General features: G+C 42.7%; 1 protein-coding gene across 8 annotated transcripts in view; it reads left to right on the top strand.

Moving 5' to 3' along the window:
* SETBP1 (SET binding protein 1) overlaps window positions 1–25,494 on the top strand; it is a 257,073-nt gene that overhangs the window by 156,615 nt on the left and 74,964 nt on the right. For all 8 annotated transcript variants that reach the window (XM_066988777.1, XM_066988775.1, XM_066988769.1 and 5 more), the window contains one exon: window positions 21,968–25,433. In XM_066988777.1, the coding sequence (XP_066844878.1) occupies window positions 21,968–25,433 (3,466 nt within the window). The remainder of the gene's footprint in view (window positions 1–21,967; window positions 25,434–25,494) is intronic.

The following is a 25,494-nucleotide window of genomic DNA, read 5'->3' on the forward strand; positions in this document are numbered from 1 at the left end:
AAGAAAGCAAATAGAAGTTAAGAGGGGAAATATCAGCATACATATACAAAAAATACTGCCTGTCTTGGCTTTGGCCTTGACATTTCACTTGCAGGCAGTACTGGTCCCTTCTGAGTGCTACATATTCTATATGATCAATAATAAAGTGAGGTGCCATCAAGAACATGAGAGTATACATGCCAGGAGTGCAGGTACTCCCTTTGGAATAATTGTGGACAGGAAAATTTGTGAAATATGGGCATATGACTGACTGGCTAATCCCTTTGAATATTCCTAAGGAAGCAAACAAAGGAAAAGCAAAACCCCCCAAAAAATAAAACTAAAGTCTCTATCAGTAGTCCCCGGAGATAAAGTCTTATCCTAAAAACACTGACCACTGTAACCTAGTCTATGAATCATGGCACGTAGGCATGAAGAGTCACATTCCATGTTGACACAGACCTTCAGTAGTCCCATTAAATGTAATGGGGTTGCACAAGATGTAAATCACAGTAAAATATGAACCCTGATCTAATTTCTTTCTCTGGGATGAATTACTTCAAAGCCATTTTTTCTTATTTCCTTCTCCTGTAAAATCCTAGGAAAACAGATTTTATTTTTAAAGAAAATTACTCTAAATATTGTTAATCTTCAAAGAAAAGCTGCAGATAGTTCCCTATACATTTTCAAATTCCACTTTAAAGCACAGGAAGATTTTTCATGTTTGAAAGTTTAGGTCAGCAGCAGGGTTTACTGCCCAACATACTCATGGCTGGAATTATTTTAGCAGTGAACTAAGTAGGCAAGTACAATATACTTTTTTCCTATATTGGATTACTCTGTAAATTAAACTATCTCTTGTGGTGAAGATCTAGATGTCCATTGCATTATTTCCATAGTAATTAGAAGAAAAATGACACTTCCAATGGTGAAACTCAATTATGTTTGTGAATGTTCAGTAGGGACCATTGTACCTATTGCAAAAGGATGGCTGGAATGGCCTAAAAGGTTTTTCCAAATGGGATATTTATGACCCAATGAGTGGTGGATTCCAAGGCACTAACAAGTAGGGGTAACACCAAGAGTTGCAACAGCCTGTATACATGTCTCTGTGATGAATAGGAATGAAATACAGTAAATCCACTTGTCTTTTGCTTTTTTATTACTTCATCTGCTGTTCCTAGAAAGAGACCCTTTTAACCAGCATCAACCATTAAAAAAATAAAAGGAAAGAAAGAAATACCCTCCAAATCTTGACCATCCTGTGTGTACACATATAAATGTACAATTGCAATATGTGAAACATTCTGTCCCGTACAAATGAGATTAAAAAAAAAAAAAAACATATTAACCTGTCACAGAGCTTTTAATTTTTTTTTTTAATGGATCACAAAGTTAGAGGCTTTGTAACAGCATGTAAAGATCTATCTACATTTCATCATTCGCTGCAACATGTATCTAAAGATACTGTGACAGGGTGGGTTTTTTTCCATACAGAAGGTTGCTGTAGGTCACCACTGAAGGCATTAAATATTGGACCATCATATTTTTCCAAATTGAGCCCTTCACAAATGATCTAACTGAGGCACATGGCATTATAGGGATGGTGGGTCAGATATCCTCATGCTACTGCAAAAGCTCTAAATGTCCTCAGAGTTGTCTGAAACATACCCAAAATAGTTCATCTGTTACATAGGTGGATAATCAGAATATGGGTGTTGGGTAGTGGTTTACAGGTTTCGTCAGTACGTATTTGGAATGTCTTGCATAACTGATTCGTGGCCTCATCACCCATGATTAATGTGCTATAAAGTTACAGGAATGAAAACCTCTCTCATGCACACGGTGAAGCAGGGTCCCTGCAGTAAAAGAGCAGTATGTGACCATGTAATTAAAGTCTGTGCCACTAGTCTGTTTGCACAAATGGGCTGAATCGAGGTCATGCTCGCAAACTCATTGAGTCATGAGATCCTTCAGGTTCTTATCTTTACCAATCATAGGGCTTTTGTGTTTCTTTTTTCTTTTCCCATCAAGTTTTTATGTCATTTATTACACAGACTTATTATGTAGGTTATAAGAACCAATGAGATTACTTAGAGTTTGCATGGATAAAAATGCGTGGAAATGTTGACAAGTTAATGAAGTTCCTCACGCCTGAGAAACTGTTCGCTCTTCTTGTATGGGCCATAAAGTATCAGCTACTTGTGTGATGTTATTGCCCTTCCCTTTACTCCTCAGGGGCAAGAAAAGAAAGCAATTGATTCAGTTAAACACAGTGGGTGTCTGCACTATACTCAGGTACCTGAGAAGACCTGAGCCAAACCAGCCCCCTGTTGTAGCAGGCAATGTAAGGGACAGGTCCTGCTCCATGAAGTTTGCAGGCTAAAGCCAAAATTGGGGTATGCAGCAAGAGAAGGGAAAGATTATTATTTCTCTCCTTTTTAGAGAGAGTGATGGCATTTGGGACTACATTTTGCAAAGACTTGGCATCTTCTGAGAACAGTGTTTTCATCCTTTGGTTCCAGCCATAGTCCATGGACCTCCAGAGCATAAGTTAGATTTTTCATTGGCCCAGTCACCTGTGGAAGGACTTCTCTTTCTCTCTTACTGACCACAGAAATGCCTCTGAGTGACTATGTTCCTAAAGCAGGAATCTTAACTGGGAAGGGAATAAACCCAGTCCCTATTAAATCCACTTGGAAATGCCTAAATAGGGGCTGGCCTCATCTGAAATGTTGGCTGGTAATCATCAAGTTCCTTGCCCAAAGTCAAAGCAGATATGAGAATAAGAGGAAATAAGAGGAAATAAGGTCTTTGAAACCCCTATCCAGTGTTATAATCACAAACCCCTCTTTCCTCTGAATGAGCTTTTTCTTGTCCTTTGGGCTTGATTTTCCAGTAGGTTAAATACACTCCTTATCAATACTTTATCAGCACTTCCCAGTAGTAGATCCACTCTGACAAGGAGCAACAGTTCACTGACTTTTAATGGAGATTCCTTCATTTTCCTTTGATGGAGAGGTCAATAGCTTACATATGACTGCTTTAAACTTTAAAGTATGTAAAGCGTTGCAGGCACATGAGAGAAGGTGGGGAAGGGACAGTGGTAGTGAGAAGAAAGCTGTACACTGGCTCACAGTCAAGAGACCCCTCTCTGATTTCAGATAGGTCCAAAGGACTGCCCTACCATACTCAGAAGAAAGGCTAATCCCTAGGATCATTATATTCACAATCCTGCCTTGTGATCTTTATAAATCTCTCCCCGAACACAGAGGATGAGCATCCTAGTGGGACTGTCAAAATGCTTTTTTGTACGAACGCTTGGTTCAAAAGGAAACAGAGCTCTGTGAAGTGTCCGTGAAGAAGCAACCTTCTGAAGGTCTGCCTTATGAAAGATTAACTTGCATCCCATGGCTTCTTTTTTTTAATTATTTTTTTTATTTTTTTTACAAAAGCTGTTTTTAATGGTTCACGATTTAAATGCACACTGTTTAATTATTTATGCATCCCGAGCTGTTTTTTCAGCATTTAGAACTTTTGCCGTGGCACTAACCTTTTTATTTCACACCCCTGAAAGCACACCCTGCACTGCGCACAAAGCAGTATCTAAAGGGCCTGTGGAGAATATGTGCAGCAAGTGTGCAAGGCCTGTTTAAATGTGTGTGTAAAATGGGTTATTTGCCTGATTGCTTTGACCAGTAAGTCAGGGAGAGTGGCGAACCTACCTCCACACAAATTGGTTTCAGACCCTACTTGGAAGTCAGAAGATGTTGGGTGGTATTTTGGCCTCTCTCCTCTGCTTCCACATCTTCCCTTTTCTCCATTGTACCCTCATTATTTGAATGCAAGGGCTTTAGGGCAGATTTTTTGCTGCATTTTTGGTGCCTTTGTTTCAGCCAGGCACATGCTTTCCTGTTTGAGTGTTCAGATAATCGCAGTGCAAATAAGTAAGTAAATATAGCTACAACAATTCTTTTAAATTATCAAAAGAAAGTATAGAAGTGCAGGCCTGAATTCCTAGTCCAGTCTTTCCCTGTGTGGCACGGAGGCCTTGAATACCTGTCCTTGGTATATCTTTCAATGTCTTACACCTTTTCTGGTGTGGAAATCAGTGCAAACAGGCCATCTTTAATTCAGGGGCTGGGGATGGATTTTGCATGGTTTTCATATCTCTGTACAAATTTGGTAGATCTCTGTAGTACTGGAAATATAGAAATTAAATTTTATTATGTGTAAGGTTCTAATTATACCTTCAGAAGATGTATCTTCAGGCGGGTTTGCTAATGCATGAACATGGTGCATGGATAGGAGCAGTTTTAACAGCACTTGAATCCAAGCAAAAGAACGGGAGAGAAGAACCACAGGAGTGCTTCTATTTAGTGATGCTGTTTAGGAATGATCCTTGCTGCAGGCTTTGGTAACACAGACATAGACCATGCCCTGGGTTAACATGCCTGCATTTCTAATGCAAGGAAAGTCAGGAGTGTGATCCTTATCTCTGTCAGAGACTTGTAAAAGTGGACTCGAATGCACATCGAAGCGCTGGTCCAGCAGCTCCACGTGGTTACTGAAATCCATCCTTGCTCAACTTTGCATATCCTTGCTTTTGCCCCTCTTGACCAACAGAGAACATCCTGAAAGGCATTTTGTCAGACTTGTATCAGAGCAGCCTAGTTCTGATTATGTGCAATACGATTCTGCAAACAGCAGAAACTCTGGGATTACTGTAGAGACATGGAAAGGAAAAATGAAAAAGTTGTAGATAGGTCACCTCGATGTCTCACTTCCTATCCTTGCACAACTGTTTCCTGGAGCATTTTCTCCATCCCTATTATTTTGTCTGGCCCTATGTGTTCAAAAACTGGGTTTCCTGTTGTATTTGTAGGCTGCCCTATAACTTAATACATCTCGCTGTCAGCAGATTCTAGTATTAAGCCTGAATTTCCTTTCATTTCAACCCGTTTCTCCTACTTGTGCTGTGGAAAGCCAGCCATCTCTTCAGCCGCTGTTACCCAGTGCCGTGGCTGTGAGGGGGAGTTTTGCTCATCCTCCTGGCATTCGGTGGGCTTGGTTTTACAAGGGAAACTACGCCTGCGTTATCAATTACACCTGCATTTGAATATAAAGATCAGCTTAAAGGAAGACAAGCGCCTTAAATGCGCAGTGTGGTCCCCCTGGGGAGGGAATGTTTCTGGATCAAGTCAAACTTGACTTTATCTGGGAGCATATTGCAATCAGACATTGTCCCTTTTCCATCTGCAAAGTAATCTGCAGAATCTGAGCAAGTTTTCTCCAAGGGAGATGTCACGGCCTATTGCGAAATAACTCTTCATTTTCCAAAACACTCTTGCAGCTCAATCTTTCCCATACATGGAGTCCCCTCTCTCCAGCACACAGCAGTAATGATACCCGCTCTGTATATAGCGTCTGCCTGGTTTTTTTTTTGTTTTTTTTTTTTTACAAGAAAATGGGATCAGGCATTTTGAAAGCACTGGTGTTTATTCCGGGAGAAATCCATCCAAGACAAGTGAACCGTCAACACCTACTTCTCAATAAACAACTGTCAGGGATTTGAGTAAATGAGGGCTGCGTGTGTGGGTGTGTGTGTCTGTTGGTTATTTAATTACTCCATGAGTCGGCTCGTATCCCTAGTAACCTTCATGTTTTCATTTGAGTTACACCATAGCTTTGCAGTTATTTTCCCCAAACCGTGGCTGGTTCTGAGACGAGATTGTTAGGCAGCAGCCTGGCTTTGTTTGCTGCCCGTGTTACTGTAGCGTGGGCAGAAAATTTAAACAGGCACCTATGACCCCTCGTGTGCTTCAGTGAGGGTTTTGTGCTGCTCTGATGCGTCTCAGGCTCCCTCACTAACTCCTGCATTAAGCCCTACTCTCCTGAAAGGAGGAACTTTACTGGATTCCCATTGGGATACATTGGTTGCAAGGGAGAAAACTTAGCTCTTGGCTTCGGTTTACCAACAGAAATCCCTGCTGTGGTAGCTCTTGCTGTTTGCACAACAAGCGAGTAGGCACAGCACACATTTCAGTTAAAATCTGGGGTCTGCCTACCGGCCAGGCCTGCTTATGCAGGGCAAACCCACTCGGGTTTGCAGGGAAGGATGTCTTGTCAAGTTTCGGGGGCTGCTTCCCCTGTGGGAGCAGAAATCACATCGCTGGAGCCTAGACAACACATTAGGGTGGTTGGATGCACCATTGGATGCACCATTCCCCTTGTTCTCTTGGGAAGGGTTTTTCATTAAGTTGTGTGTTTTGTGATGGCACAAGGCCTTCAGGTGAGGTGATGAGCTGAGATGATCAAAACTTAATAAGTTTTGTCTTCTGCTTTTTTCTTCTAATTTGCTATTTTTTGTCCTGTGTTCCTTTGAGGAAATACTACACATACCTTCACTTCTTCAGAGAAGTGCTGAATTGGAAAAATTCTGACCTAGAATTGGATTTTTTTTTTTTTTACTAAGATCATTATTTATATGATACTAGTAGTTAGAAGCCTCTGAAAAATTTAGGCTTTAGTTTTGCCATATAATCATACCACAAGAGACTGTCCCTGGACATTTTGAAGACCAGGGCACGCTGAAGTTATGGTAGGCATGAGAACACAGCGTTGATCTCCAAACTCCTAGTCCAGCTAAACCATGCTTACTTCTACAGCTGTGCAGGTGGGCGTGTGTCCAGTAAAATAGCTAGAGGTGATAAGAATAAAAAATTGTCAATTAAAAGAAAGAGAGAGGGGACACAAGCCCTTGAGAAGATGCCCCCAGAAGAGGCCAAGGCTTGGTCCATCATCATGGGGGCAAGAACCCCAGGCCATGCAGGTGGCAAGACTCCTACTTCCCATGCCCAGCTTAAACTGATTTCTCTCTGGCACTTTTCATAATGATAAGTTTTCATGTTTTTTCTCTGCTGAACCCTTAAGCCTGGTGAACAGTGACCAAAAACCTAGGCAGAGCTGGCAATGCCTACCTCAAACCTCATTTAACCAAAGCCGAGCCTTGCTAGTCTCTCCTCCATTGTCTGGGAGGGCTGAGCAAGGCACTGCTCACTAAAGGTGTGGTGATGGGATAAAGCCTCTCTGGGAGCACCACGAACAGAGCAGAGGTGCCCTTGTTGGAAATAACCTATGGGAAGAGCATGAGCAAAGGATGCCCAAAGCAGGAGACACTGCAGTTCCATTGCATTTTCCTGTGCCCGGCTGCTGTGACCTGAAGTAACAGAATATGCATAATGCAAGATTTTACTAACAGGCAAACCTCAAAAAAAAAAAAAAAAAAAAAAAAGAATTCAAGTTTTAATAAGAAGCTAAAAGCATGGGCATCTGAACGGTATGACCAATGTGAATCCCAGTACCAGATCTGACTGTTTTTAAATGCCCATTTGTATAATATGGCAATTTCAGGGAGGGAACAAGGAAATGTTAGCCTCTGCTAACTTTGAAGATGGCTGGGTTTAAATGTGAATTACATGCATAAGTTTGTTCTTTGTTTTCAGAATGCTCTTATTTCCTGGGAACAATGGAGAAAAGGCACAGAGACTGTGGTGTATCTGAGATTGTCTGTTTGCTCTTCCATGGTTTACCTCAAAAAGGAAAGAGAAGCCTTTCATTCAGGAACAGTTCAAATTAAGACCTTGTAATGGTAGAGCCTGACTGAGGGGAATGAAAAATCCCCTGCTTCAGGCTGGAGGGATGGCATCAGGCAGTCCCCAAAGGTTCACAGCTGACAATATTTAAAACACAGTTTCAAAGAACTGCAAGTATCCCTACAAAAAAAAATAGTAATAATAGGTGGAAATTTTGAAAGCTTTGTCAGGAACAATTTGGGCCTCTGTACGTTTGAGTGGTTGGTAAATGTTTGAGAAAGACTTTTGTCAAGGCATGGTTCAGCCCTGGCATGGAGCAGCAGGAAAGGAGTTAAGGGCGTATTACAAGACACCGACGTAATTGGGGCTGTATTCACCCTGCCTCCCTTTCAGTGCCTAATTTAGGTGCCTGAATTAGCTGCTCAGGTGCCCTATATAGTCAGCGGGGTGATTTAGCATGCCGATTGCCTCTCTGGAGGCCCAGCTGGCTGTGCAGGGCACCCAGGCTACTCGGTCAGGTGGCGGTCGAGGTTCCCTGGCTAGAGCCATGCTCACAGTTGCCTGTCCTGCCTGAGGAGCTGCATGGGTCAGGAGAAGAGCTGATTCTCGCAGAAAGTTAATGGGTGACATCCTGAGCCTGACCTGGTATCTCACCGGGTCACTCCAAGCTACAGCCTTGGTAACAAACAGCTCAGTCCTGGGGGGAAACCTGCGTTTGGAGCCTGACCCGAACTTCTTATTTTATTTCACTTTCTGTCATTATTTATTTATTTATTTATTTTGGTTCCTAACTGGAAACCGTTTCTAGAGGACGGGAGCTGAAAGCACAAAGGCTTTGCTTTAATCACAGCCTTTTTATCTTCTTTCCTCTAAGTAAAACCCCGGTAAGCAGCAGCCAGCTCTGCTGAGCTCTGCCTGAAGTGTCCCCTCCTTTTCAAACCAGAGAAGTACAACAAGTCTGCAAGGGAAGGAAATCTAATTACATTGCACATGTTCTAATTTAAGTTGCTTGTGGGTTGCTGGGAGTTTGAGCAGAAGAAACACGAGGTCACTGCTTGCCTGCGACCGTGTCCTTTGCTTGATGAGAAATGGATAGACCTGATAGCTTGTCCTGGTGTAATTACCTCCAAGGTGGACAACTGGGGATCTTCCCAACAGCCTGCAGTTTGTTTCCTTGAGAAAAATATCCATCTTAAAAGTAAACACCCAGGAACACACACACACACATGCACAGACACATGCACACAGGCAGGCAGGTAGAGCACTGCATGTGTGCTGCGATCGCAGATGCCGGAATAATCCATTTTGATATCACCACAAAGTTAAAGGACTTAAAACGCATCTCTTGTGGGTAATGTTTGCAGTGTAGTAATGATATCCCTGTACATCCAAGACATCCACGAATCCCCACAGGCTGTCTGTGAAGGGCTGCGTGCTGCACTGACGCACAGCCCCATGTTTGTTCTGCTTTGCAGATCAGTGATCGCAGCCGCAGCTGTGATACTGATGGTCACTTCTGACGGGAAGGCGTCATTGTAGCCAGACCAGAGCCTTTTGATTTTCCCACCCACACTTACACACACAGACCCCGTAGCAAAGGATCTGTTTGCACTTCAGCTCCTTGCCAGAGGGACATGATTTTTGTGATAACATACAAAAAAAAAGTGCAAACAAACACAGACCATATTTGCCCTACAAGTGCGTTTTTAAATATATTTTCAATATTTAAAAACGTTTTCCCACTGATTTGCCTATAAACCAGAGAAGAAATACACAGCATACAGGAAACGTCAGCACTGGAATTCCAGTTTCCTTTTTTTCTTACAGTTTTAGTTGACCCTGTATTGCTTATCTCATGCTGGTAGTGGAAGGTCCATCTTATTCTCTTTGTCCAGCTAGACGTTCATTTATTTGAAGTCACGTTCATCTGGATTGTGAAGTGCCTTGGGAAAATGGACTTGGGACCTTGGTCTTGGGAATCTTCATGGGCACTGAAAAAAGTGAGGGTCAGGAAAACTAAATTCTTCTGAAGAATGTGGAAAGACCTTGGGCAAATCTCATGTCCTCAGTATTTCTATCCATAGTGCTCAGAATAATCCTATATCTTCCAGGAGGTGCTTTGGTATTTATTTAGGATAAACTTTAGATAAGAACAAGGTCTTTTTGCTTCTTGCAAATGATGTGATGGATGTCATTCGGAAGAGCACAATGGAAAATACATGCAATAAACTTTTGTAACTCATTTATTCATTGCTTTATATACCCCCTCCCACACGTAACATACAATGTTCTTACTCACTGAAGTAGTATTTGTACAGAGTCCGTCAGCAGTCCCTGGTAGAGAAGGGCATGCAGGCCAGTAGAAAAGATTGCCTATTCTGGATATATTTGCAAGGATATATTTGCTCCCAGATGGGAGCATGTCTTTTGATGAGACTAAAAACCTCATTTTTAATACCCATTGGTGCAGTCCATCCACATGAGTCCTTGTCTGTCTCCACTGAGGACAAACCTAAATATGTTTCTGGATGGGGCAGAAAGGATTTAGGATAATTTTTTTTATTATACTTCATCTACTGAATCCTAGTCTTTGTATACTACACTGGCTTCTCTTTAAGTAAACACTTGATCAGTAAAAGTAAATCCAAAATAAGTTACATGTCAGGAAGAGATTGCCAGGAAGCCTTGTTTCTCTCCTCTCTTCATCACTGGAGATGTTATACATACAGGAATTTGGTACCATCAATTGTGCCTTACCTATTCCAGGAGGAAGAAAAAAATAATAATAAAAAAATAATAATAATCACTGTAATAAATCTCATGTCAGGGAAAACCCAAATTCTCTGATATCCATAACAAGCAGAGCAGTCTGCAGCAGCAGAAATTACAAGCGCTGCACACTGATCTAAAGTCTCTGGCACTTTAAAGTGCACATTTTCCAACTTTGCCCTTTCCACAGTATTCCACGGGGGCCACCCATCGCAACTGCTGATAAGGTCGTGTGCAGGGTGGGTGATGAATCTGTGCTGATTTCAGAAGGCTTTTCTGTTAGATTGCAGAAAATAGATATACGTGAATCCTTGAGAGAAATCCTTAAAGGCAGAATATGCAGGAATAAGTGCATTGCCTAGTGAAAAACAGAACAAAGGAAAAAAGAAAGAAAGAAAAAAAAAACATGAAAACAAATCCTAATTGAAAATAATAAGTAAATACTTCACCTTCAGTGAAATAGATCTTTTTTTCTGATCTGAAGTATGTTTAAAGCATTCAGTAAATAGTCCCTGTACCAACGACTTCAGTGTATGCAACCTTTTCATTCAGTGCTTCGAGATTTAGCTTTTGCTCTTTTTTGTACCCTGCTTCCCCTCAAAAACACCACTGCACACTGAGTGTGACATTCGGACACAGGCAGGGACCTTCAGCAGCTCAGGGGGTTGCAGTTGGGCTCCTGTTTGAGACTGTAATGCTGCATACAGAACAGCAGAGAAATTTAAGCCAAATCAATATGTTTTTCTGTATTAAGGGGAAAAAAAAAAAAAAAAAGGACAGCCAATGCCTAAAACTGACTCCAGCATTCCTCATGTCTTTTTGATGTTTTGTGCTATTTTAATGATGTCTGTGGGACTTAGATGCAGACTGGATATCATGCTTGGTGCCTGCTCTTGAGGCTCAAGGCCAAATCTCGGCTCAGCCCAACTGGTGAGGACAGCGTCAGGCTGGAGGCATATTTCACATTTATGTGCCTCTCAAAAGTCCACATATGCCCATGCTCAGCCAGCACAGAGGGATCACTGCAGGCATCACCACAGCTTTCCCTGTGCCACATCGGTAGCCTGAGTGCATTGAGAGCAAGGTGTTTGCTTCGCTTGAGCTATGTGCAGTCCAGCGCTGCCCATCCTCACTCTGGGGGAACCACGTCTCCCCAGGCTTGTCGAGATGTATAGGGCCTTCCTAGTAAATCAGCTCTGCTATACCACGGGACACGCCGCTTTATAGCAGCAGGGAATATGGCAAGCGAAATGAATTGTTAAAAAATGTGAAATATTCTTTTTGGTGCCAAGGATGAGGAAGAATTGCTGGGATGAATCCAGAACTGAGGTGTGTCGAGGGACAGAAACGATTCCAGGGGAAGACAGAAAAGGTTCTGAGCAGTGAGATTTATTACACTGGGATATAGCCTCCCAGAGGAAGGGCTTGAAGACACATTGCTGGAATTGCTTAACACTTGGTTGGACAAAACACTTGAGGATATAGAGAGGATATATGGTCACAGATTTTTAAGGGTAGAAAGAGCCATTGTGATCGCTTAGTCAAACCTCCTGCATGACTCATACCGGGGGATTTGCCTAAATGTATTCCTGTTACAAGTCCAATAGCTGTCAAGCACTAATGAATATCTGTTTAAAAAACACCCAGCCTTGATTTACAAGAAACTTCAGTAATTGAGAATCCATTGCTATGATAAGCTGGGTTATTTATGCTCCCTATTAATGTGGGCCATCTTTCCATCTCAGTGTTGGTAGCTTTGGCTTCAAACCCTGCATCTGTCTGCTAAACTGAAGGGTCTTCTGTGGCACTCTTGTCCCCATGTATTTTAAGTCCCTTTGTTGTGCATCCCAGATGCTTATAACACCACTAACACCTGTGCTTTAGCTCATCTCCCTCTCTCCTCCACTACCTCTTGGAAACACTTATCTTCTGCCAAATCTGCCAGAGCCAATCCTTCAGAATAAGCTACATTTTTGGAAAAAAAAAAAAAAGAGAGAGAGAGACATAACTGTGCTCCCTCAGAAATGGACAAAGCCATTTTGATGTGTGAAACACATATTGCCTGCCTCTGATTAACCCTGTGTGCCAGGATGCTTGGATAGGGGATTGTATCTTCGATGTCAGTATTTTTATAGAGTTACTCAACTCGAGCACACAGTCAGCACTTAAGAGGAAGTAATAACAGGGCTGGGAATGGTTCTGCTTCATCAACACGAGTAGAGAGAAGAAATGTATTTAGGTGATTTAGTAGAACAAGGGCAATTAAAAGAGCAATGCTCTGAAGCGCTGCCGGTACCATACCATCACTCTGTTTAGTCTCAACAGCTACACTCCTAAACAGGGCATGTATGAGAAATCACTGCATTTTTTATAGGTTCAAGAATTGAAGAGTTTCTGCAGCCCAGATCTTCTGCACAGGATAATGTTGCTCAATCAGATAATGACAGAACAAGGGGGAATGGTTTTAAACTAAAAGAGGGTAGGTTTAGATCAGTGGTTAGGAGAAAATTCATCAGTCAGAGGGTGGTGAGGAACTGGCACAGGTTGCTTTGGATGGACAGGTTTGCAAAGAGAAGCTTTGGATGTCCCATCCCTGGAGGTGTTCAAGGCCAGGCTGGGTGAGGCCCTGGGCAACCTGATCTAGTGAGTGGCATCCCCTGCCCATGGCAGAGGGGTTGGATCTGGGTGGTCTTTGAGGTCCCTTCCAACCCAAGCCAAATAATAAGCCAAACCCTGAGCCAGGAGAGCTACAAGCTTTGCTGTTCTGGATGCTAATCCCAGGCCTGAATCTGCATTAAATGTTTTTCCACTTGTCCATTCAAAGTCCTGGGTGAAAGGCTGTGGACTCAGTGGGCTGAATTTTATCCTTGATTTCTTAGGGGAGGTGCCAGAGGAGTTTGGGAGGCCATTTAAGCACAAAGTCATGCTTGGGGTGCCTTGCAAGCCTCTTTTCTAAATGGCTGTTCCCAACCCTCTCTTTTTTCAGTCTGTGCTGCTGTTGATTTATATTTGTAGAAACCAAACCTAACCTTGGCCAGGGCCTTTAAGGAATGCTGCTATACCGTAATAAAAGCATAGTTAGTCTGGAGCTGTTGTTGTGAAAACAGCTGAGAAAGTCTTGGAAGTATAAAATCAAGGGACAATTAAATCTTTGGTTCAGCTCCCAAATGGGTTTTCACTGGAGATTCACACTTAATAAAATACAGAAAATTGTGTTTCATTTTGGTACATAAATACTGGTAGTGGGGGACTATGGCATTTAGAAGGGAGAATCGCTCCACCAGAAAACTCACTTCAGCAAAATGATGCAGTCCAGTTGAGCCCCTTTTATGATCTGAGAAATGACTGTTTTTATAGCACACTAAATAAAACCTGCTATTCAAGCTGGAGGTTTATTAGTAAAGGTGATTTTGCCATAGCTGGGGAGGGAGGGGAAGAAGGAGAGCTGAGAGATGAACATCAAAGCAGAGATGCGTGTCGTTGTGAAAAAGCACAGCAATGCCCTCCGAAATGTGGCGTCGCTCATCATCACCCCAACTAGCATTGCCACCAAAACATTTGTGTCATATGATTATTTTTTGTTGCTCCAAAACTGTAGTGATAGGCTGGTTGAATTTCCCCTGGTGGGAAAGCCTTTGCTAAGGGTGGAGTAGGGTAGTTGGTGAAAGGGTCCAGAAGGACGAGGCACCTCGAGGAGCCAAATACAGGGAATGTTAAGATTAGTCCTTGTAGGAGGGTGTTCAGGTTTAGCCAGGGCTGCCTGTGATGGTGGTGCCACCCAAAATTGCTTTTATAGTCTTGAAAGAGGATTTGCAGGGGGATGTTGGCATCCTCCTGGCCTCAGACACCCCGGTGTATTCCTGGGTGTCTTTCTTCAAACCTGTCTTCCCTAGAGATAGAAATTTGTCATGTGTGACCTGTTTAGGCAGATCTTCCAGAAGGAACGAGCCACCCACATCTTACTGCAGATCAAGTTCATTTTTTCAGGGTGAATTTGCTGAAGGCACAGCTGATGTTGTCTCGACATTGGTGGTGCAGGACTCATCCCTTGACGTAAAGAGGTGGGAGAACACTCCTCTTCTTCAGTATATTTGAACTCTGCTGTGAATTTTCATGAGATTTTACCCAGCTACGCCAAATAGATGTTCTGGCAGATTTCTGGACTTTGTGCTAATGCTGTAGCACATGCAATACTTCATGCTAGACTTTAGTTGCAATCAGGATGCTTTGAAAGAATTAATCTGGCGGTCAGTAACTGCTAAATGAAGTGCATGCTAAAAGAATGATGAGCTAACTGACTGGAGCTCACAGCTTTTATGAGCTTCTCTAAATGCCTGTTTTCAGGTGAATTCAGCATCTCCTTGACATTTAAGGACTCAATTTATAATCAAATTATTTAACTCTAGTGGAAAGAAGCACTGGCCTCAATGGAAAAGCCATCTATAATTTCCCCACCCCTTGGAAATAAATAAATAAATAAAAAGCATTCAGGGTAAAACTGCAATTCCTATAATAAATGAAGGATAAAAGAAATCTTTCAATGCAAATTAAGCGCTGCAGGCTTTTAAAAAAATATAGCAGAAACTTGCAGCGCACAGCTGCTCACATCCTTATTTCCAATTTAGTAACCCAAAACGTGCTGAAGCATTAACGTCCCGGACACCACCGCAGACCTTTCAGAGATGAATACTTCTTACTGCTTGCATTTCTGCAGGGCCAACAGGACCCCATCGACCCTGGGATCCTTCTGCTATTTGATTTTGGCCAAGTCACTGTAAAGGTATACATTGCCCTCAAAGGCTTGAAGGGAAGAGCAGGCTGAGGTAGAAAACTGTGCTTGCAGACCAGGAGGAGTGGGTGGCTATGGCACTTCTGAAGGGATGGAAACACATTTTATATATAAAAATATAAATATATAAAATCTAAAATATATTTATATATATTTCTTCTGTATCGAAGATAAAGCCCTTATATCACTGATGCCATTAAGTTCATTTAACAAGGCTTTTGGACAAATGAAAGCAAAGCAGCTTAGCTAGGCATTTTGCACTGTGAGCCTTGGCTTTGTGGACATAATGTCCAGTTGAAATGCTCACTTAAAACTCTTTGCACTGGCTTGAGGCCAAGCAAAGATCGAACCAGGGTTATTTTGCCAAAACTGTGTTAGTCCCATTGTAGTCCACCTTAGCTGGTCTCTCAATAGTTCTCTCTGCCTAAACTGGGGCGGCAAACTGTGTTATGCTTGTACACGAAATTTAAACTGCATTGTTATGTCAGTGGTGATGGGCTCTTTGTTGGAGATGACAGAAAAATCCCATTGTTTAGAGTTTTCCCAGACTCAGTGCTGAATACAAAGCCCCAAAAAGAGTTGTTTAAACATCTGATAAAGAAAATATGTGTAGAGATGGGCCTATCCCATGAGTAAGGAGTGGATCTGCCCACAGATCCCAATCCTACCTTTATAAATTCACCGTGTTGTTGCATTTTCCCCCAAACAATCCTCAGTCTCTGGGTTTGGAAATTGGAAGTGTCTTAAATGCAGCTGAAGACTGAAATAGTGTGCATCCGGTTCAAAGCAGTAGCAAAATTAATTTGGAATAACTGTGAAATTTGTGAGTTATTTAGCAAATCGTGATACTTTAGCAGAAATGCATGGAAAAATAAAATTTGCAACTGTGTGAGTGTCTTTAGACTATTCAGTAATCTCTTTGTATTGTTTTATCTTTTCCTTAAGGATACGTAATGCAAAAGCCCTTGCAACATCTGTTTTATTGGTATTTTTATTAATTTATCTTGACGATGCCCACAGCATGAACAAAAAGGTGCTTATGGCACAGCAGCAAATAACGGGACCATCATTTCCTCTCTGTATTGATATGATTACACAAATATTTCAGGGAAGACAGAGCTGTGTGGCAATGTCAGTGCAAATCTGGAGGGACCCCCCAGCAGCTTCATTGAAGCTGCTCCTGATTTGTGCCGACTTGCACCACAGTCTGTGATGTTTGTGTTCAGTGAATGGACACAAACAGGTGATGCTTTGCTTTTAATTAACCCACTCCTACCCCGTGCTGTGTCTTGCTCTCAAGTAGTCCCCCTGCAGATTTGTGTTAATTCCTGCCTCTCTGTCGATTTCTAACAAATGATCCTTGCTCCTGAGAGTGTGGTGGTGTTTGGGCTTTGCGCTGTTGAAGGCTCAGGGTTTCGGGGAAGGAGTGAACTCTGGGAGTTAATGGATTTGATACACTGCTCTGAGAAATCCCCTTTCTTTGGGATGATAATGATGAATTTCATGTTAGTGCCTGTTGACAAGTTTTCCATTCATATTTCAATCGGAATTAAAATCCCTACATTGGTTTTGAACTAGCTTCAGTGGGGTTTCTTACAAGACACTGCTGCTGTTTGCCCTTCTAGCAGGTGTCATATGCCAGTTTGTGATCCCTCCTCACTGGTTAGAGTCACCAAGGACCTAAAGGACTTCCTGAAACCATTTCAGACACTTTACTATTACAAACTGACCTGACTTGATCACAGACCCCTGCTATAAACTGATCGCAAGCTCAAGTGGTAAGTCATCAGGCCAGAGTTAAGTTCCCCTGAACATGGAGTCTCCTACACTTGGCATCTTTTATTTACAGAGCAATGCTACCCCAGGAAGGCTCAGTGCGCTCACCAAAAGATGAGAAATATCTCCAACCTGGAGTTCAAATTATGGGCTTCAAGTGAGCAGTTTTCAGCTGTCCCATTGGGACACAGGAGGAAATGCTCAGTTTCAGTTTTGAGTGAAAGTACGAGCTGAGCTAGGATTATTTATTCATGCATTGGAGAAGGATATCTCAGGTTTTTTCTTCCTCTCAAAGGGTTTTCTTTTCCAGTAACGTGTTTTCATGCATGTCTAGGAAGCAGAAACTGAAAAGAAAGCTTTTCAAGAGGAACAAATTACCTGAAGTTTCTCCTGCTTTTTAGAAATCCATGCGAAGGATGAAAGCAGCATCTGCTTTTTGTTTTGTTTTGTTTTGGTTTTGTTTTTTTCAGAAAGCAGGTGCCCATTGCATTTTCCACTTACTCTCAGTGCAGCCAAATTTATTCATTCAGTCTTGGAAAATCTCAGTCTGACCTTTTACTAGGCACCACCTACCTTTGCTCTAAATTAGCTAGGTGCAAGGAAGGTCCAGTTTGCATATAACATAGCCACCTTAGCAGAGTGCTGTGCCTGAGCTAAATACTTTCTCTGCATAGCTTGGGAACAACCTCGTGTCCCAGCATCCAGACAACCCAGGTGGCAAGCAGACGACATGCCTGCACACATTGAAGTGGTCACAACCTCACCCCATTGATTTCCAATGAGATGTCAGCTCCTTGTTGCACAATTTGCTACCAAAAATGCATTACAGGATCCTAGATCACACAGAGTTATTGAGCAATGTTTCGCTGAGATTCTTGGCTGCTCGAGAGGCAGGGGTGGCCCTGAGATAAAAGTAAACACTTCCCAAGACTCTGATTCTAAGTGACATTATGCATTTAGGAAAGCCTTTCCTCTTTTTCTTCTTCTTCTTTTTTTTTTAATAATTTTATTTCCAGTCTATGAAGAAGATAACAAAGGATGGTATGTCCCCAGAGCACGCTCTGATGTGTCACTGGATGCCAATCCCCACAGACGCTCCCGATGTTATTAATTTTTAAAACAAACTTGCTGATTGAGGTTCTGACTGTCTTTAAATTGTCTCTACAAGGAGACTGTGTACTAATTAACCCACAGAAACAATCAATGATGTACCTTTTTCAAGTTTCAGGGTGATTAGAATATGAAAATGAAGAGCACAATGGTGCAGATGTTTTAAAATCACAGCAGACAGCAATTAGTGACATGGGAACCAGCTGCTTATCTCTCCAGATAAAGCCTCTTAATAGGGAATTACACTTGAGGAGCCATTACACAGATGGATCTGCGAATGATTTAAAGAGGGGGCGTTGTAGTATTAACTTTGATTTGCAAGCCAGATTCCTGACAAGCTGTGTGTGTGTTACCTCTGGAATAAAGGTGCATTTGGAATAAAAGGGTACCACACCCTGTAAGCAACCATCCTTTTTTTTCAAGTGATAGGTTTCTCCATTTTTTTCCCTATTTATTCTAAATTTTCTATAGATCAGTTTGGATTTTTATTGTTATTTTATTAAGTACTTGATTTGGTTATGGTATCTCCTCCTGCCTTCGGGCTGGAAGCAGCATATAGATTTGGAGAGAAGCTCAGAGGGAACGGGGAGGCAGAGTGAGACATCTAGTAGTTAAATTAAAAGAGTCCTGGAGGGATGGATTCTGCAACTGAGTACTGCTTGCGGAGTAGGGTGCTATTCATCAGGGGACTGATATAAAATGCTTCTCATTTTCACATGCAAGGGTTGTATATCAGAATAAAACTGTAAGGAGGAGTAAGCATATCTGCAAGTGTGGGGATGCACAGGTCTGACGAGGCAGATGAAAGCACACAGTGCCATCTCCTCTGCTCTCTGGATAGTGCACTTCAACTGCTGGTAAATGGGATGTATCCTGCTTGTAGGCCTACCCACAACTGCCTAAGCTTGAGGGATGAAACTCATGAGCTTGTCACTAAAACCATTTCCCTAGTGATAAGAGGATTCATGCTTTATTTTTTTAGTCTACAGTTTAGCATGTACTGGATTATGTTGCTCAAACTCCTTTGCAGTTACAAAAACTGCTAGCTTCCATATGTGTAATTTTTTTTTTTTTTTTGTAAGGAAGGATGGGATTATTACCCACTGAGCACTTCATGTAAACTGAATGTCAAGAGAAAATTTGACTAAGTTTGGTGAGAAGTGAAAAATTACAGAGGTTAAGTTACACTTCTGCTAACAGACGAAAGAGCAGGGTCGTGGTCCAGAATGGCTAGCTGCTGAAGGAAATATCTTTTAATAAAAGGCAAGCTACAAATTGAGTCAGGCACTAAGTTTGAAGTATTTTTAGGGTGTTATAAACCAAAAAAAAGTAAATAAAGGTAAATCTTTCTGTTTTCTTGAAAAAGCCTACTATTCTTGGTGCTGGTCTCAGTTCTGCTGCCATAGAAATTCTGCGCAAGTCAAGAGCCCCTTGCCGAGACCTATAGAGCTGTGGTATATTACATTTTCCCAAGAGAATAAAATAATGAATTTCTGTGAAAGGCACCAAGGTACAGGTTTCTGACGGGCCCTGTTCACTCTCATCCTACTGACAGCTCTAGTACCTTCTGCTAGCTCATCTCAGGAGTTAGGTATACTAAACCAGGGCTTCTTTGCCTCTTAGGGTGGTGCTTACCCGGCAGGGAAAGTTGACACCTAAACATTAGGACCGATGGGATCAGACAGCAACCCAGAAGGACACACCAGGAATAAAAGAGGTTTTGCTGCATTACTTTCAACCAAGTTGCCCATGCTTTTAAGTGGACAGTCCCCACTATTCATTCCAGCAAGTGAAACACAACCTGCTGCAGCCGCATGATCTCTGGTTACCATGCTGCAGAAGAATTATTTTGGGGTGACCTGGATGTGTCTGGCAGGGGAGAGCAAATAGTAAATCTAATGCTGGAAGAAGTAGCATGAGGAGACGCAGTGGACTGTTATGTGCTTCAGCAGATACGTAGTTTTGACATCCCGCTTAGGATGGGATCTGTGCAAGATCCTGGCAAGGCCAGGATCTGTGCAGAAGCAGCCTGGCCCTGCCTTGGTGCAGGCCAGGAGAGGCTTCAGCCCTCCATTTCCAGGCCTTTTCCAAGTCAGGGTACGTCAGGAAGAGGATGTTTTCTGTGAGGCACAGCAAGCTATTAAACCTCATCCCGAGGACGTGGAAGTGGGTGGGCTGCATTTTCTCTCGTGTTTTACCAAAGGCAGACATTGGCATCGTGCTTCAGGAGCCGCACGGCCCTGGGCCGCTGCGCGCTGTGTGGCTCGCGTGTGGGAGGCCACTGCGACGAGGGTGAACTGATTCATTCCCCGAGGTCTGTTTATGCTTTCGGCTTTTTTCTCAGGCTGAAAAAAACGGGTGTCACTCACCCGCGACATCTGCAGCTCCACCGCAGCTGCGTGCTTTCATTTTCTCACTCCACAATTCCTGGAAATCTCTGCTTTCCCCAAGCATAGCTGGTCCATATGCACAACAGCTGAGCTATCCACAGGATTTAAGAGTCCCCGATTACTCCTCAGACGATGGACTAGAACAGCTTCATCATTGCTGCCTATTCCAGAAAGGCCACATGCCTGTTTTTATATGCACACTAAGGATATCACATTATCAATTAGCTGATAACATGCAAGTTTATTGGTCACTAAATAAAGTACTGTGGGCTTCAACTCTTTAGCACCTTTAAAATCCCTCCAGAGTTGCCCAAAACTAGGGACACATCGTTTCCCAGAAAACAGTCTGAAGGAGCTCAGAGCCCTGTTATGCTGATCCCAGAATCTCTGGCAAACACTCCAAGCAGGGATCTAATGTAAGGCTGCTGATAGAATCAATTGTAACACATGTTTGCAGGAATATGAGACGCTAAGCAATTGTTTTCTATTGTTCTTTCCTTGGTTACGCATTTATTTTAAGTCTCTCATCACTTATTTGGAATTCAGAATGGTGTCATTACAGTTTGCTAAGAACAGTTGTTTGTAGTACTAGGTGTACAAAATCAGTTGCACAGTTTGGTCCAGAACTTTACAAAATATAGCACCTAAATGTCACAGGAGAAAACAAATGCCTAGAAGAGGTCAGTTATGGAAAGTAAAATGTTAGTTTGTTTCTTTTAAGACACTTTAGAAAAAGGTACAGGTGTAACAAATATAATTTCTTTATCTGAAGGATGCCTACCAAGAAGAAAAAAAAATGTATAGACTTTCTCTATCTCTATAGAAGTTTTTGGTGTAATTCTGCCCTTACTGTTACCCCTGCAATTTGAAAGGCTGCTGTTGGATCAGAAATCATATTGAAAATGTCTCTTACCAACAATATAAATAGCTGATTATTAAAATGGAAGAATAATAATGCAAATCTTGAACCTACCAAACATACCCAACACACTCGATGCTTATCATTTTTAAACACTGATTTTGTGGGGATGACTTCTATGTGAAAATTAAAGCAAGTAAATTTTTGCAGATTTTGACTTAATGGGGAAGTGAACTCGTGGGTTTTTCTCTAGTTTGTTGTAATTTCCTAGATAATTCTGCATTGTTGTTGTTTACAATGGGATTAATTCTGGTCATCAGGTTCTGCAAGGGATTATTTCTAAGGAAAAAGGTTCTCACCAGGAGGCTGAGTTATACCATTCATCCATTGAAAAGGAATATTTTACTTGTGTTTTAAATTAAAAATCAATAGAAGATGTTTCCTCAGCAATTTAGCATTTATAGAAGTATTTCTATTGTTTTTAGAATGGCAAAACAAAACAAAACTTGTTTACAGTGCATGAATCTAAAAACAAATTTGACTTAAGCATAAGAACATTTTATAAAGGCTGCTAATCCTTATGAGGACCTCAGCTTAGAGGAGTTATCATTCACTGTATAATGAAAGAGCTGCAAACAGTGGTTATGACTGGACTGATAAACTAACTTTTTTCCTATTTTTGTTTTCTTCTACCTTTCAGGTATATGACAGGCCACAAAAACATTCTGCTCTGCACTATGATCCAGGCCTCCAACAAGACTTCACCGGTGACACCTTAAAATCAAAGCACCAGCAGAAAAGTAGCAACCAGCACCATCTTGACTGGTCAGCAAACTCCGACACTGGATCCACTTCTCAAAGTTGCTTCATCAACACAGAACCCAGCCGAGAAGCAGTTAGTGCCACCAAGGTCACCTCTCCAGAGCCAGGAGTTTCCTTCAGCAAATCCCAAGCAAAGAAGTCCTGTGCCAGCAGCACATGGGGGCAGCTGTCGGCCAGCAGCAAAGAGCTTGCCATCTGCAGTGCAGTCCCATCACCCAACAACATCAGTGCGGCCGCCCAGCCAAGCAGTGCTTCTGAGTGCAACGGGCTGTTGCCTCTTGGTGATCAAGAGGGAGGTGTGCAGCTGGAGGCCCCCGATCAGCCTGCTGGGAGTACAAAGAAGAAGTCCAGCAAAAAGGACTTGATAAGTCAAACCATCCAAACTGCAGACATCGAATGGGTGAAGAGTGCTCAGAAAGCATTTGATAGCAAATCCCATGACAGCATGGAAGGAAAAAAGGAGTCTTACTCGATGGACACTGTGTTGGATGCATCACCCTCAAAGCAGAATCCCACTTCTGCTAGCAGTTGTGAAAGTGACACCAGTCATGTACGAATTACTATCCCAATAAAGTCTCCGACAACAGATTCATCTGGCCACAAAAGGAAAAAAAGGCAATCTACAAAATCTTCCATGGAGAAAACTATCCAGGAGAAAAGCCTGCCTTCTGCACTTGCTATGAGCAGTGAAGTAGCAAACAGGACTAGCTCTCATTCAGAGGGGAGTAAAAAAGATCTTCGAGCCACAAAGCCAGGGAAAGTGATTGAAAATGAGTCCCCCTTAGTAGCTATTGACAGCAGTGTGCTTACTGACAAAGCTTCCCCCAACAGTGCCACCCGACTCAGAAAACCTGTAGCTGTGACACCCACTCTCCTATCCACCGATCTTCCCACAGCTAGCAAATTATCTGAGGTCCAGCACCCCAAACTTGCAGCTAAGCGGCGATGGACCTGCAGCAAACCTAAATCTATCCTTCGGGAGACCTCCATGACAGCATCGGAGAAGCTGATGGTGGAGCCTCCTTCAGCCTATCCCATCACACCATCTAGCCCTCTGTATACCAATACAGACAGTCTTACTGTGATCACACCTGTCAAGAAAAAAAGAGGACGACCAAAGAAACAGCCTTTGCTCACTGTTGAAACCATTCATGAGGGAACCTCTACCAGCCCAGTGAGTCCAATCAATCGTGAATTTCCAGGAACAAAGAAAAGGAAGAGGAGACGTAATCTGGCCAAGTTGGCCCAGATGGTCCCAGGAGAGGACAAGTCCGTCAGTGAACTCAAGTTTCACAAAAAGGTCGGGAAGCTTGGGGTCTTGGATAAGAAGACTATCAAGACCATTAACAAGATGAAGACCCTCAAGAGGAAGAATATTCTCAATCAGATCTTGTCCTCCTGCTCCAGCAGCATAGCTCTGAAAGCGAAAGTCCAGCCACCATCTAGTGCTGGGCCAACAACCATTGATGCCAGGCTAGGGAAGCAGATCAATGTCAGCAAGAGGGGGACTATCTACATTGGTAAAAAACGGGGCAGGAAGCCAAGAGCAGAGCTGCAGCCTCAACCAGAAGAACCTAAGACAGCCATCAAGCACTCAAGGCCTGTTTCCAGCCAGCCAGAAAACCCAGCAGTGCCTTCCAACCTGCAGTCACTTGTGGCATCGTCACCAGCAGCTATTCATCCGCTTTCGACACAGTTAGTGGGGACTAATGGCAACCTTAGCCCTGCAAGTACTGAAACAAATTTTTCAGAGTTAAAAACTATGCCAAATCTTCAACCTATCAGTGCTCTTCCTACAAAAACCCAGAAAGGAATGCACAGTGGAACTTGGAAGCTGTCTCCACCCAGGTTAATGGCTAATTCACCTTCCCACCTCTGTGAAATAGGTTCTCTGAAAGAAGTCACGCTGTCGCCAGTGAGCGAGTCTCACAGCGAGGAAACCATACCAAGTGACAGCGGGATAGGTACAGACAACAACAGCACTTCTGACCAAGCCGAGAAAAGCTCAGAATCCCGCCGGAGATACTCCTTTGATTTCTGCAGCCTGGACAATCCAGAGGCTATCCCATCCGACACCAGCACAAAGAACAGGCATGGTCACCGGCAGAAACATCTCATTGTGGATAACTTTCTCTCTCATGAGAGCATTAAAAAGCCAAAGCACAAGAGGAAAAGGAAAAGCCTGCAGAACAGAGATGACCTCCAGTTTCTGGCAGACCTTGAGGAACTCATCAATAAGTTTCAAGTGTTCAGGATTTCCCATCGAAGTTACACATTTTATCATGAAAATCCATATCCCAGCATCTTCAGGATTAATTTTGATCACTACTATCCTGTGCCATATATCCAGTATGACCCATTGCTCTATCTTCGCAGGACCTCTGACATGAAGTCTAAGAAGAAGCGTGGTAGACCTGCCAAAACCAATGACACCATGACAAAGGTGCCTTTTTTACAAGGGTTCGGTTACCCTATTCCCAGTGGGAGTTACTATGCACCCTATGGAATGCCTTACACATCAATGCCTATGATGAATCTTGGTTACTATGGTCAGTATCCAGCTCCTTTGTACCTGTCTCACACGCTCGGAGCGGCTTCCCCATTTATGAGACCTACCGTGCCCCCACCCCAATTCCATGCAAGCTCTCATATGAAGATGTCCACCACTGCCAAGCATAAAACAAAACACGGAGTGCACCTACAAACACCTGTGGGAATGGGCCTTGGAGACATGCAGTCCTCTTTGGCTCCTCCAAAGGTCGGAGGAACAAGCCTTTCAAGTGGCCGACTTCACAAAAGGAAACACAAACATAAGCACAAGCATAAGGATGAGCGGATATTGGGGACGCATGAAGATCTGAGTGGTCTCTTTGCTAGCAAGTCCACTAGCTTCTCCAGCCATGCGATCAATGAAAGACTAAGTGGCTCAGATAAAGATCTGTCCTTGCTCAATGAGAAAAGCAAGCATAAGGAGAAGCAGAAGCACCAACATTGTGAAACTGGGCACAAAGGCTCAAAGAGTAACTTCGAAGTGGATACGCTGTCTACGTTATCACTTTCTGATGCCCAGCAGTGGACGCAGAGTAAAGATAAAACTGACTCAAGCAATGATCCCATTGACTCTTGCACAAAAAGATACTCTGGTAATACTGAGAGTAATGCAAGATCAGAGTCCCTGGACATGTTTGGTGAAATGAATTCCTCAAGTGAGAAGCGGGACAACGATGCAAGTGGGAATAAAAGAAGAAGCTTTGAAGGGTTTGGAACTTACAGGGAAAAGGACATTCAGCCCTTCAGGACAAATAGGAAGGACAGAAGTAATTATGATTCTTCGGCCTCTTCAGGTAAGCTCCATTTTATTCCATTTTACCATACTACATTTTCATTTTAATGCTGAACAGAGGG

The sequence above is a fragment of the Anser cygnoides genome, chromosome Z (assembly GCF_040182565.1).
Source record: "Anser cygnoides isolate HZ-2024a breed goose chromosome Z, Taihu_goose_T2T_genome, whole genome shotgun sequence".
Taxonomy (NCBI): domain Eukaryota; kingdom Metazoa; phylum Chordata; class Aves; order Anseriformes; family Anatidae; genus Anser; species Anser cygnoides.